This window comes from Ictidomys tridecemlineatus, chromosome 6, assembly GCF_052094955.1.
Source record: "Ictidomys tridecemlineatus isolate mIctTri1 chromosome 6, mIctTri1.hap1, whole genome shotgun sequence".
Taxonomy (NCBI): domain Eukaryota; kingdom Metazoa; phylum Chordata; class Mammalia; order Rodentia; family Sciuridae; genus Ictidomys; species Ictidomys tridecemlineatus.
The window spans coordinates 120345423-120359651 of record NC_135482.1 but is presented as its reverse complement, the minus strand read 5'-3'; the positions used below and the strand labels follow the sequence as shown (position 1 = coordinate 120359651).

The following is a 14229-nucleotide window of genomic DNA, read 5'->3' as shown; positions in this document are numbered from 1 at the left end:
CATGTACAAGGAAATCTATATGAATCAGTTTAACTCTTAGAGATTTCTAGCATAACAAATTTTCATACTTCAAAAGCTACAATTTAAATCACACACAATATAACAATGTATTACACTGATTCCATAGAATCATAATAACTTTAACTCTTAACATGACATAATGAAGTACAATTTGGGTACAATTAACTATGATGATTTTAGAAAATTTGGAACACTGATATTCATTAACATACTTCTTGCTACTGACAGAAGAATGTGGGAAAGATGTCTTTAAAAGAGTATCATTTCTAAAATTAACCAAATAAATTATACAATTTAGTCTAAAATATCTTCCATTATCAAGACTTAAAAGTCAAATACTACACCTGTTATGTGGTAGACCGAATTAAACCCAATTCCAAATCTTCCAACCTTCAATGGATCATCCTTTTTCCTGCTTCTTGCTATTTCTTGAATGCCATGCCAGTCCTCTGGAGTGAAAACCGCATTGTTGTACACATAGAGAGCTGACCCTGGGTGTTAAAATGCAAGGCAGATATTCAGAAAGTAGTACACTCTTTTTTTTTTTTTTTGAAGGGAAAATGGAGAGAAGTGAATGCAGTGACAGAATTCAGAATTCATTATAATTTCAATTATTTTCACAATAAAAAGAATGTAATGGTAAAAATTAGCAGCTGAATAAATCAAGAATTTATTGCTGACCAAAAAAACCTTATTAATGTATTATTCAATAAAATGAAAAATAATTCTTCACTATTAATAATCATGTTATAAATTCTGGAGTTTTGCCTTTTTTTAGTTTTGCTTTTTGTTTTCTACAAAAGGTATTACTTATAAAATTTAAAAAGTCATTAATGTGACAAATGTTTAAATATGTGATCCAGAATTATATCCAAAGTAGCTTCTTTTTTATTTATTTATAATTTTTTTACAATAAATAACAGTGGTATGCATTCTAATTCTTGTTACACGTATACAACACAATTTTTCATCTGATTATATATAAAGTATGTTGACACCAATTTGTATCCTCATACATGTACCCAAAGTAGCTTCTTTAAAAAGTTATTTTTATAATTCTGCACCAATATTTTTGGGACTCTATTTTGAGAAGCTCTAACATTCTTTTAAATATTCAACTGTATTAACTCATTATATTTTAAACATGCTTTCTCTTAAAAATAGTTACTTAATAACACATACACAATAATGTGTGCCAGGTGTGATGGCAAATGCCTGTAATCCCAGTAGCTCAGGAGGTGAGGCAGGAGGATGGCAAGTTCGAAGCCAGATTTAGTAATTTAGCAAGGCTAAGCAACTTAACCAGACCCTGTCTCTAAATAAAATAAAACAAAAAACAAAAAAAGGGCTGGGGATGTGGCTCAGTGGTACAAAAAAAAAAAAAAAAAAAAGCTATGCTATGTGTATCTATACACTATGAAAATGAACTCAGAATCCTCAAATGGTTCTCCTCATGCTCCTTTAAATTTAAGCCCAGATATGAAGATGACAGCCTGTTTTGTTTTACAAAAAATGGTCACTTCTAATTTCAAAATAATCAGGATAATAATAAATTAAGGCTGCAAAGGTTGTTTTGGAAAGGACAAGTGAGAGGAGGATTCTGGACTTAAATAAGTCTGGATGTCACCAGCCTGACCATTAGCAACCACAGTCAGAAGGCTCAGTTTCCTCATCTGGGCAACAAGGACAAGAATAGTAGCTACCCACAAAGAAGCATTGAAGATCTGATGATACAAATAAGAGACTGAGCACAGCACCCAGGAGAGAGTACATACCTAAAAGTGTCAGTGTTAATATAATCAGTATCAGCATATGATACCATTAGTCTTTAATATAATGCTAGCAGTCTTTACATAGTATGACAAAATATATAATTTTACACAATATCATAGGAATAGTAACAAACACATATTGTTATTGCACAACAGTTAACCTGAGTTGATTTAAAATGGTATCTAACAAAGCAGTGCCTGGTTCTGCCTGCTCCACGTCCATTAAAAATAGCTATGAAGACACAGAATAAAGGACCACAAAAACTCAACACTGAACCCCAGGCCCGAGTGATCTTCTTACCCAAAACTACAAAGAACTCATGTAACTGTAAGGCCTGTGGAAGGTAATTAAGAAATTTAGCAGGGGACACACCCTGAATGAAACATTACCAGGAATGCAACAGACCACCAGCCCAAAGGAAGACCCACCATCCCTCCCACTAACAGGAAAGCCGGCAGCCAACTCTTTACTGCTTGACTGCCTATTTAAAACATTCATTAAATTACAAAGCAACAGGACCTTTTTTTGGAAAATTCAAATAAAATGCTTGTTGAAAAATAATTTCCCCTTCACATCTCTTTTCGGAGGCTTTTGTACATATTCAAATTGCTATTATAGGTCCTAAAAGAAGGAACACAGTGAAAACCATCCCATAAGCAGAGCTTCCCTAGGCCTTGGGAACCGGAGCTTCCTTACACCCTGTCTGTTCACAGTTAGAACCAAAGACAAACATGACCCTACAGCAGCACAGGGAACTGGTCAAAGTGGGCCAGATACATCCCTTCTCAAGTCTGTGCATCCAGCAAGAAAAGCCTTGTCAATTCTCAGTGTCTTTAATTCAAGGGTTAATTCTGATCATACTCATCCTGGAATTAGGAGAGACCACATATTTTTCCTTTGCTCCAATCAACTTGGGAGTCTCACTGGATCTCTCTCCGTTTCCATCACTGAGATCAGTTTAACCCCCACCACCTATTAAATCAGCACCTGATTAAAAGGGGGTGCTCTTAGTTCCAAAAATGAGATATTTATGAGAAAAGCATCCCGAAAGAAGAAAATATGCATTTCAGTAGAAAAAAATTTGCAGAGGCCTGCAATCTACCTTCTTTACCTAGGGAATACTCAAAAAAGAGATGGCCTAGCTAAGTCTCCTTGTAAACATGCTGATGACAGATCTCTGGGGAAACTCACAGTATTTACTAAGAGGTGAGTCCTTAGCTATTGGATAGCTTCAAAAAGGTAGCTTATTGTAAAAACATCTGGAATTTATACATTTATGAAGGATAATCCACTTGAAAATGTCATAGTTTTGTGATTATCAGAGAAAAATATGAGTGTGTTTTATGACTGGAATAGCTCCTATGTTAAGTTATGATCCATATGTACAACTCAACTCAGGGACCATTTCTGTTAAACCAAGGCCAGTGTGTGTCCTAACAGCATCAAAGAACCTGAAGATAGGTAAGAGGAGTCCCAGACTTTTCCGTGTTCCCTTCACCTGTGTGTCTTAACTCTTTATCTTTGAAAGACTGATTAAGTGCAATGCTGGGTAAGATCTCTTACTCTGGTGCATCTGATTTACCATCTTAGCCTTCTATTAACTCATTATATAAAAAGAAATAAAAACAAGCTATACAGAAGAGTTCTCATATAAATTCTAAATATCACTACATGGAGAAAAAAAAACAGAAATAAATTGTGATCCAAGAAGATTGCTCATGTCTAAAGGCAAAAGAAAGTCATTCCCAAATATGCAAGAGCACAGAGAATCTTCAATAAATCTTTTTAAAATACAGATAAAGATCACTGTCACCTATTTTTATATGTCACCTTTTTCTGGGGAGGAGCATGCCAGGGATTGAACTCAATGGCATTCCACCACTGAGCCACATCCCCAGGCCTAATTTGTACTTTATTTACAGACGGGCTCACACTGAGTTGCTTAGCACCTCACTTTGGCTGAGGCTGGCTTTGTACTCATGATCCTCCTGCCTCAGCTCACAAACTGCTGGGATTATAGGCATGCACCACCCCGCCTGGCTCAACTTTTATTTTAAAAATGATTAAATGGATAATGCTTTTAAAGAGGCTATCCATAAATATGCACTAACTCAACTAAATAATCTTATTTAAAATATTTTTTAATGAGGTAAAAAGACTGGAAACAAAATATCCCAGACATCTGGCAGAATTTTGAAGCAAAATCTTTCTAACATCTCGTTACAATCTTACCTTTACGGTTCTACAGTACATACACAATATCAGAATAATACCAGACACAAACATTATCATGTCTATGACCTTAATTAATCATCAAACTAACTAGGAGACAGATTTTGCCCTTGTTACCAATTGTAGGTGAGCAGGAATAAATGTAAGGATCAGAGGTGCCACTTGGTGCACCTGTGCCTGAGGAGCTGACAGTATGGTAGCCCCATGTAGGTCTAGGACATAGCCTGAAGTCCCTAGAATCCAAGTTGGATGTCTTGCCACATGATTACCTTCAGTCACAGACTTAAGAGTCGAGAAATCTTACACATTAAACCTCTCTTGAAACAATATGACCTCTGATGTGACTGACCATAAATCAGCACAGTGGCAGGAACTCAGATCCAAAATGCAAGCCTTCTGATGTTACCAGGATTCATACGTCTCTTTTTAAAGAATAAAGAAAGTGCAACTTCCAAATCACAAAGCATCTAAGTTATGACTATGCCAAATACTTAGTTACCAATGGTGATCACCCTCCTAAATCAAAAAGCATCTTTTTAAACTGTATGACTCATCTCTCTCTGAAAATCTGTGAGCAAAGGGAACCGACCCTTCTTTTTCATTTATAGTCATTTACAATCACCCTATCAACTTCAGAGCTGCACTAAAAGTTATGAACATTCTTTTCAATACATTGCTTCAGAGTATAAGTATGCTCAGAGTAATCTACTGGCTATGGCTCTTTTGTTATCTTTTCTTTCATTTTCCTGTTTCCTCCTCCCCTTCAATCTTTCCTCTCACCCCTAGTGTAAAGTATCCCTGGAGTAGAAAACAAAACACACACAAAGCACAACCTTCTTTCCAAAATTCAAAAAATGTTATGTATATGGAAAGGGTATCCCATCATCTTAGTAAAAATATAAATCCAAAGTGATTGAATAGAATAAAACACTTATGTAATTATATTGCTTTTTATTGGTTCTCTAAAATTACCAAGTGGCAGAGACATTTTCCAACCAAAAGCAGAGAAAAGTGCCTGAATAAGTGTAATTAAACATTCCAAGACATGAAATGCAAATGATAATTAGACTGTTCATTAAACAAAGAATCATAAATCATTAAAAATCACTTGTTGCATAAAATAAAGTTTGCTCCTAATTATTGATTCTTACCCTGATATTGTGCCATATCTTTTGACCAAAGAGTTTCCGTTCCATATTGAGTTTCATCATATAAAAATTTAACTTCTGTGGCCCCAGCATCTTCTGCATTCTGAATTAATTCCTAAACATGAAATATATTAAATAATATAGTTCATTATAATACATTATAATATAGTTCATGTTAAAAAATAATTTAATGTATAGAAATACATTAAATAATATACAATTCAATAATATAGTTATTTATTGCCCGACTTTGTATTTACCTACAATTTTTAAAAGTACATATATATATAAGGAAATCAACTACTTATTATCTTTAAGCTCTAGTGAGGTTACCAAAAATAGTAATTGCTACATATATATGAAAGTGTGGCTGAAAAGTCCTTTTCTAATTATATACATTTTTCAAGTCACCATTACTAAGTTTAACCTCTAAATACAAATCCTGGAACTATTTTCAACTGTTTCTTCAATTTACCTAAAACTTTTTATCTTCCTTAAAAAGAAATTATTTCCAAAAGCTGCACATCTTGTTCTCTGTAGGAGTATCTCATGCTTATTGAGCAATTTCCAAAAACAGACCTTTGGTTATCGTTTGCTTACCACACTTACCTTCTCATAAAAAAAAAAAAAAGAACCAAGTAGTATCAATCTATATGTACCCTTTCATATGCCACATTCTTGAGAGCCTGACACATGAACATGGCATTCTCCTAAGTACAAAGTGTGATGACTGGGACTGTTTCAGTCCTTTCACAAAGGAGATAATAATATTGTTCCCTTGGTGGATGGTGGGTGAGTGAATGGGTGACAAGACCCCTGTAATGCAGAAACGAAAGGAAAAATTAAGATTTATACCCATCACTGGCCTCAATAAAACTTCCAACCCCAACCACTTCTGGACATCTACCAAAACTTGCTGAGCCCTGGTAAGTTGAAAAGAAACTTCATTTTAAGATTTAACTCCTAAAGTCAGGCTATAATCATCAAAACATTGATCTGAACTCCATAGACATTATCCCTAGTTTATTTTCTTCAGATCTTGTCTAAAGTAAGGAAAGATCAATAGATTATAATTTTCCAAATGAGCTATGACTTAAGACCAAACCAATCAAGGGCTTCTATTTAAATAGGCAGGTCATTACAAACACAATAAATCACTCTGTATTATTATACTCAGAAACCTGACTTTGCGGAGAAATACTATACTTCACTGCATGATTGTCACCACCACATTGACATTAATTCAGGAGTACATCCTAATCTTGCCTCTCAGACAGGATTTTTAAGTAACACCAGCACAATTTAAACAAACAAAAAACTTCATATAATGGTTGCACCCCACTTTTTTACCAAAAAATTGGCATAAAATCTGCAACAATTATACAATGAAATATAGTACTTCTTTACCTCCCCAAAACCTTAGGTTCACTAAATCAGAGGTAGGGATGAATAAGAATTTAAGAGAGCTGACACTGATACCATAGAAGTGTGGAGAGGAAAACCTTAATTAGAGTAGACAGGAGACACTTCCATGTGAAATACAACTGAAAGGATACTGAAGGAATAGTGCTGAACTGAGAAGCTGTTCAACTCCAAACTTGAGTATTTGAACCACACCCTTCTACTACATCCTTGTCAGCTACTAATTCCTCCTATTTACAAACTGCCCATTTCTCATAGGATTTTTATTTTTTAAGCCCATTTTAATTCTATTCAACCTAACAAAATCTCTAAAATTTAGCAACCTTATTTACATTATGATACAACAAACAGAATGAAAAATAAGGGTGAAATAATTACCAAAAAAATAAGAAGCTTACAAAATGATAGCATTTTAGAGGTTGGATCTTGTCTTCATTCAGATATCTGTGATTTATATATATTTTAGGAAGCAGAGATGGAAAAAAATGAAGATAAAATATTAAGTCCCCGGCTCCAAATAGGATGGGAAACTTTCTCCTCAGTTATTTCCTCAGGGAATCACTTATAAATTGATTCTGAGAAGCAGCAGCAATAAATTTTGTATTTGCTCTTGGGCAGGTCACTAAAATATCCAGACCCTTTTTAAAAAAAAATCACAAAAGGTATTAGCTGAGGTACAGGCAGTTTTTTTAAGGTTCTTATTAAATCTAGCACTAAAATATCCAAGAAACAAAATTCTATTGAACTGGCTACAAAATAAATATACACAACAAGCAAAGGAGAAGAATCAATCACCAGCTGTTTGCAACACACCTTGCTCAGACCACTGCCTCATTTCCTAGCAATGAATTGATGAGACCCTACTTCCTGTCACAACTGCATCTTCATTCTGAATTCACTCTGTTCACTTCTCTCTACCCCCATAATAATCCCATATCCATACTCTTCCCAGGTCCATTTTCCTAATTAATCAATATAATAAGTTTGCGAATTAACCTTCTATGAACCACTGGTGCCCATTCTGAAATTCCTTCAGTATTTCATCTCATGACCTTCATTAAAGAAAGATACTATGCTCACTGAGTGCCTAACTGAACATTACTATGTGAGCTCAACTGACCCAGTCCTAACCATCTCTAAAGAAATGAGGGCTAAGATACCAAAGATAACAAATACTAAATAAATTAGTAAGGAAAAAGACATAATAATTGATCTGTTTTATAATTCATTAAGGAGGTTTGTTATTAAACACAAAATCTACTTTTTGCAATATCTTCCTTTATTGCTTTCTTTTATGGTTGTTCAGTTGGGAGGGGGTTGTTGTTGTTGCTATTGTTATTTTAATTATTTTAGTTGTAGATGTACATAATACCTTTATTCTATTTATTTATTTTTATGTGGTGCTGAGGATTGAACCCAGTGCCTCACACATGCTAGGCAAGCACTGTACCACTGAGCCACACCCCAGCCCCTTTGTTTTTAATGAGTACATTAAAAAAGAATATCAGTCAGTAGAAATAAATAAATAAATATCCTATTAAATAAACCTGCCCAAAAAGTAAACTTCTAAATCCAAAAGCCAAATGTAAATATATTGCTGGTCCCTGACGTGAAGTTTATATTAGTCTGGTTGGCTGGTAATTTGATTGCTGTGTGATGCTCCTGCACCATGTTCTACACAATGTCCTAGAGCAACACTTTGTGCCTAATGACAGTCACAGCAGCTCAGTGAGCTCCTCTGCCCTGGTAAACTCACATACTCACACCGACTGCATTCTCAAACTTATCCCATCCACCTATACACTGCAGTCACAGAAATAAATAAATTTAGCCATTTAAATCTAGACAAAACTTTAAAACTTTAAACACTAAAAGATTTCTAAGAAATTTTGCGGTGTCTCATTTTTATCAAAGGAAATTAAACATGAGCACAACACATACCCTACCTTAAGAATCTGTCCTCCTTCTGGATATCTTCTTAAAATGTCCTTGAGAAAATCAACAAGTGGTGGAGTTGTTTGACCAAATCGACCTAAAATACAGAATACCTTTAAAATGATTTAGATAAATATCTTCGATTTATCAGCCATATGATTTGGTTCCATGACACAGATAACTATAGATAGTACAGTTTATTTCATATATCTCAAGCAGGATCCTGGTTCAAAAATCTACCTAAGCAATTCATTATGAAGTAAAGCAAACTCAATTTTATCAAATCTCAAGAGTTTTAATTGAGCTACAAATTAGGTTACAAAAATATTTTAAATATACTATCAAAAAAGATTACTTATTCAAAAATAAAGAGCACAATAGGTGTGGAAATGTTGCTATTTTCCAAAGAAAACTAAATAAATGGTGCTATTTGTCATTACTTTGCCAATATATTATTGGCTAGAGACAGTGGTGCCTTGTGTCACATTCTTAATACTCTCAAACTCAACCAATGCTCTGATAATTCTGAAATTCAGCAGTCCTTATCTCCATGGTTGTCTAGTTTTACTACTCTGTAGTCTTGCCTATGCTAGATATTCTTACATCAATTAACAAGGATACCTTTAATAGCTAACAGGAAGTTATTTACAAGAATGTGTAAGAAGGAAGTAATTCCTCAGAGGCACACAATTTTAAAAATCTGTATATAGCTGGGTGCCATAGCACATGCCTGTAATTCCAGTGGCTCAGGAGGCTGAGTTAGGAGAATTGCAACTCACAGCCAGCCTCAGCAATGGTGAGGCACTAAGCAACTCAGTGAGACTCTGTCTCTAAGTAAAATACAAAATAGGGCGGGGAAATGTGGCTCAGTGGTCAAGTGTCCTAGTACCAAAAAACAAAACAAAACAAAACAAAATCTGTATATAAGTAAAAAGTAATTGGCACTTTAAAAAAAAACTAAGTCATTACTTTAGACTGAATTCTCTTTATCAACTAGATAAGGAGCCAGAAGTGTTTCTGAGACAAGAATTGTTTCAGATTTCAAATTCTGCAATATTTGCATATGCTTAATGAAATATTTTGAGGATAGAATCCGACTCTAAACATGAAATTAATTTACATTTCATATTTGCCTTATACACAATGCTCTGAAGATAATTTTATACAATATTTTTAGTATAACTGTTTTAACTGTGAACTGTCACATGAAATCAGGCACAGAATTTTCTTTCCATTTGTGGCACTATGTTGGCACTCACAACAAAGTTTTGGATTTAGGAGCATTCTGTATTCATAGTCTGGGGATACTCAACCTGTGCACATTTACTTGCACAATTTGGTACAACTATCCACCAAGACCAAGACCAATTCCACAGATTATTACTACTCTTTCTCACTCATCCCTCATCTAGCTCCACCCACCTTTGTTCTCCTTTAACTCTGGTATCCCGTCATTACATCCCAACATTATATGCGTTCAATTCACTTTTAAAACATAATCATTTTTAAACCACTTTACTGAGGCATGATTGGCATACAAAAAGCTAGATATTTAATGTACACAACATGAGGAATTTGGAGACAAATACACCACACTTGTGAAACTATCAAACCATCATTACCATCAATCCCAGAAACTTATCCTTCACGTTCAAAAATTTCTTCCCATTCTTCTTTTTTCCCGCTTTTGTTGAAGAGCTCTTAATTTAATATCTACCTTCCTGGATATTTTTTAAGTATTCAACACAGTATTCCTAATCATAATCCAGCCCTATACTAAGTAAACTGCCAGATTTCATTCACTTTGCCCAACTGAAACTTTGTGCAGTTTATTCAAAGCCTCCCCCACCCTCTGGCAATCATTTTACTCTCCCATTTCTACATGTAAAGTCGATATTATACCTCCCCCTTTTAAGCCTTTTGATTGAAGATTTACAAAAAGATGACAATTTTTGGAAGTCACATCTCCGATCTTGATCCAGTCAGGTAACTAAAAAGAAGAAGATAAGATATATGAAAAGCAACATAATCTCTACTACTATAAATTCAAAACATTACCACAAATTATTTTTCACTTAAGAAATAATGATTGCTAACTGTTTTTATCAGGAAATATTTTCCTCCGTAGTGAAGACTGCAGAAAACAAAAAGTCAAAAAAGTTGAAAGATTTAAATTTAAGATTTAAGGATGCTTCTTTAAATAATTAGAAATAGATTACACATTTTTCTGCTGGTAATAATTTACATTTTTGTGAATATTTTTGTTCGTGCAGTGCTAGGGACTAAATTCAGGGATTCACACACATTAGGCAAGTGCTCTACCTTATATTAATATTTTTTTTTCTTGGTGCTGGGCACTTTACCACTGAGCCACATCTCTAGCCCTTTTTATTTCATATTTTGAGACAGAGCCTAACTAAGTTGCTTTGGGCTTGCTAAGTTGCTGAAGCTGGCCTCAAACTTGATATCCTTCTACCTCAGCCTCTCAAGTCCCTGGGTTTACAGACATGCACCACTGTGCCCGGCTCTCACATGGTAACTTTCTTAGAGTTATTACATAGTATTTCCCAAATTTTAGCAGCACTTCATAAAATTTTACTTTCAAAGAGCATCCTATATGATTAGTATTCCTACAGAAACACACTTTGGAAAATATTGTCACAGATGCTGCTACTAAGAAAAAAAAGAAAAAGAAAAAGAAAAAGGTGTGGTGTGAAACAAAGGGACAAATGAACCTTTCAACTCCTGAAGCTAATTGGGTCTATAACATCTCTGACATTGACTTTCCCAGAAAAGTCTTGATATTTGCTTCCCTTTTGGCAATTTTTATACCATAAAATCAAGTACAAGATTTACTACTGTGATCCATAAGAGAGATGTTTTTTAAAGTCAGATCAACCAGATCCACTCTTGAGTCTTCCTAATATGGAATGACCTTGTAAAGGTCAATAGTGTACAACGTTAATCAAAAGCTCACCCAGTATACACTTCTCTGACAGGATAAAGTGCCCCTGGGTAGAATATCCAGAACCAAGAAAAAAAAATTTACCATACATATTAATATGTTAAATACCCTAAAAAGTAAATTATTCCAACCAATTTAAAAACAAAGGTTTTCCTTTGTACTCTGCTATCTGGTTAGGTTTAGTGGACGTATGTTCTGAGTAATAAATATACTTAAGGTATGTTGATCAAAAGAATGATTTTCAATGTTAATGATCTGATTCATTTAAAACTGTATATGTGGGCTAGGGGTGTAGCTCAGTGGTAGAGCACTTGCCTAGCATGTATGAATCCCTGAATTCAGTCCCTAACACTGCACAAATAAGGTGGAGGACATTACTTACTATTTTAAACATTCAATATTTCTAACTGACTACCACTCATCTCACATGATATCCTCCAAGATTTCTGAAATTTAACCTGTGAAAAAGCAAAGTCACTAACTATCCTTCCAAAACCCTCTCTCATCTTTATTTCATCTCAGTCAACAATGCTGGAGGAACATCTCTCTTCAAACCACATTTCCAATTAACTTCTAGATCCCAGAATGTCCATCCCCCAATCTCTCTAAATTAACTTGTTTTTTCCATTCCCACTCACACAGACTCTCTGCATCTCTCTTCAATTTTTATAACTATCTCCCCTATCTGATCTCCTTCCTGTACATCATCCTCATCCTATTCCCATATGTAAAAACACAAATCTGAGCACACTGTTACTATTCTCGTTTATAGAGTACTTTTATGCACATATTCCCACTGAATCTTAAAGCTACCCTATAAAAAAACTAGTTTACCACTTGTAAAGGTGCTTCAGCAACATGGATAAGAATATCAATAGAAGGACTGTTTCTAACAAGAAAATTTAGAAGCAACCCAAATTCTATGACATAGAGCAGTAAAGAATGAATTAACTAAGCTGCACACAATTGGGTGAATATTAAAAAACAATTTTGAATGAACAAAGCTAGTTCAACATTACTACATTAGAATAATAAGTTTCTTATAAAGTTCATAAGCAGCTAAAACTAAACAGTGTGTTATTTTGGTTATATATTGGGTACACACACACATATTCACATACACTTTCACATATGTATATACAAAAACATAGACTTATAGAATATTAAAACAACACCAAGAGGCAACAGAACAATACACACATAAAGGTAAAGGAAGAGAGGCAGGCTAACAGGCTAGGAAGATGACATACAGAGATCAATATAAGCCACTGGACAGTGTTTTAATTCTCTGCTGGATAATATTATCATAGATTTTCATTCTACTCTTGGTTAATTAACTAATGAATTACTAAAAGACAGCCCTGCATAAAACAAGGATTATTTCAATTTCGTGTGGCTAAGGTGCACTGAAAGAAAGGCCGACAGAAAGAAAGGTAGGCAGGAAGGAAGTAAATCTATACTATACGGGGTTTCCAGGTCTTAAAGAAGACTTAGGAAGGAGACACCAAAGAGGACCACACCAAAGAGATGTAACTGACTATATGGGTCTGGCAATCAACAATCTGTGGCCCATCTACAGGGAAATGATGGTCCAAAAAAGCAATCAAGCAGCAAAGATACCTTTAGCAGCACCATCTCTTACTGAGCTTGACAAGATTTGGGAGTTTTGCTTAGGCCTCTCCCTTCCCTGGATACTCCAAGCAGGCAAAGAATGTTAGTCCTATTTAAACCTACAAGTAATGTGCCATATGAAATCTTAAAAGTTGCCCATTTCAACTATTTGTTTTTAAAACAGAGATTATAAGACAATGTGAACCTCTGAATATTGGCCTTACCAGCATTATGTGTCTTATAGATCTCAGAGATGTTCATCTTCATTTACTAGGAAACAATAACTCTCCAAATTATTAAGCAAACAATATAAACTACTGTCTAAATCTTCCGACACCTCTCAAAGACAGAAGATGCTAAAGAGTAAAAAGTTAGGGAAGGGGAAGTATGGGCAGCATTCATGATCATTTAAAATAAAAGTAAGTAATACATCAAATATCGGAGGCCCAAACACATTTGGTAAAGAGCAAAAAGGAACAGGAAGAGGCACAGCTATAATTTACAGGTTTGGTCTCTCCATGGACCAGGAGTTAAAGTAAAACATTTACAAATTCCACTATCAGACCAGAAAAAGTAAAACAGAGACAAAGAGAAAGAGGATAATAGATGACCAACTAAGAACTAAGAGAGCTTATTGCTGACAATGTCTAAAACCAACCCAAAGCAGAGACAAGGAGTTGTTAACAGCTTTAACTTCCTGCCTATCCTTAAGTATTCAGAATTCTCATCAATAATTCTTATCTAAAAGTTCTAAGCAGCATAAAAAGAAAAAGAAAATTAAACTAAAAAGGAAAAGAAAATTACACTTCTGTGAAAGATCTGCTTGTATATAGGTGTCCCTTTTGGATGGCATAAGCCCATCCTCTTTGAATCAGAACTGTGCCTTCTACTTATTTTCTGCATGAACTTCATCCTTGACTTTTTAAAGTTCATATTTTAATAGTACAAATCCTTCCTCCCTGTTTTACAGAGTTTTGCATTTAAATGTTATTTATCCCCAACAGATAAATAAATAATCTTTAGAATGGAACAATAAAAAGTCCATAGACATTGGAATCAAGCAGACATGGGTTCAAATCCTGCCCTGATACTTCATCTCTTTGAACCTTGGCTCACCCTTGA

The 14229-nt window shown here is 34.6% G+C and overlaps 1 protein-coding gene across 6 annotated transcripts in view; it reads right to left on the bottom strand.

Annotated features, from left to right (window-relative positions):
* Sacs (sacsin molecular chaperone) overlaps positions 1-14229 on the bottom strand; it is a 148138-nt gene that overhangs the window by 87087 nt on the left and 46822 nt on the right. For all 6 annotated transcript variants that reach the window (XM_078015692.1, XM_040281323.2, XM_021734738.3 and 3 more), the window contains 4 exons: positions 10434-10521; positions 8543-8628; positions 5178-5289; positions 366-512 (listed from right to left, as the gene is read on the bottom strand). In XM_078015692.1, the coding sequence (XP_077871818.1) occupies positions 366-512; positions 5178-5289; positions 8543-8628; positions 10434-10521 (433 nt within the window). The remainder of the gene's footprint in view (positions 1-365; positions 513-5177; positions 5290-8542; positions 8629-10433; positions 10522-14229) is intronic.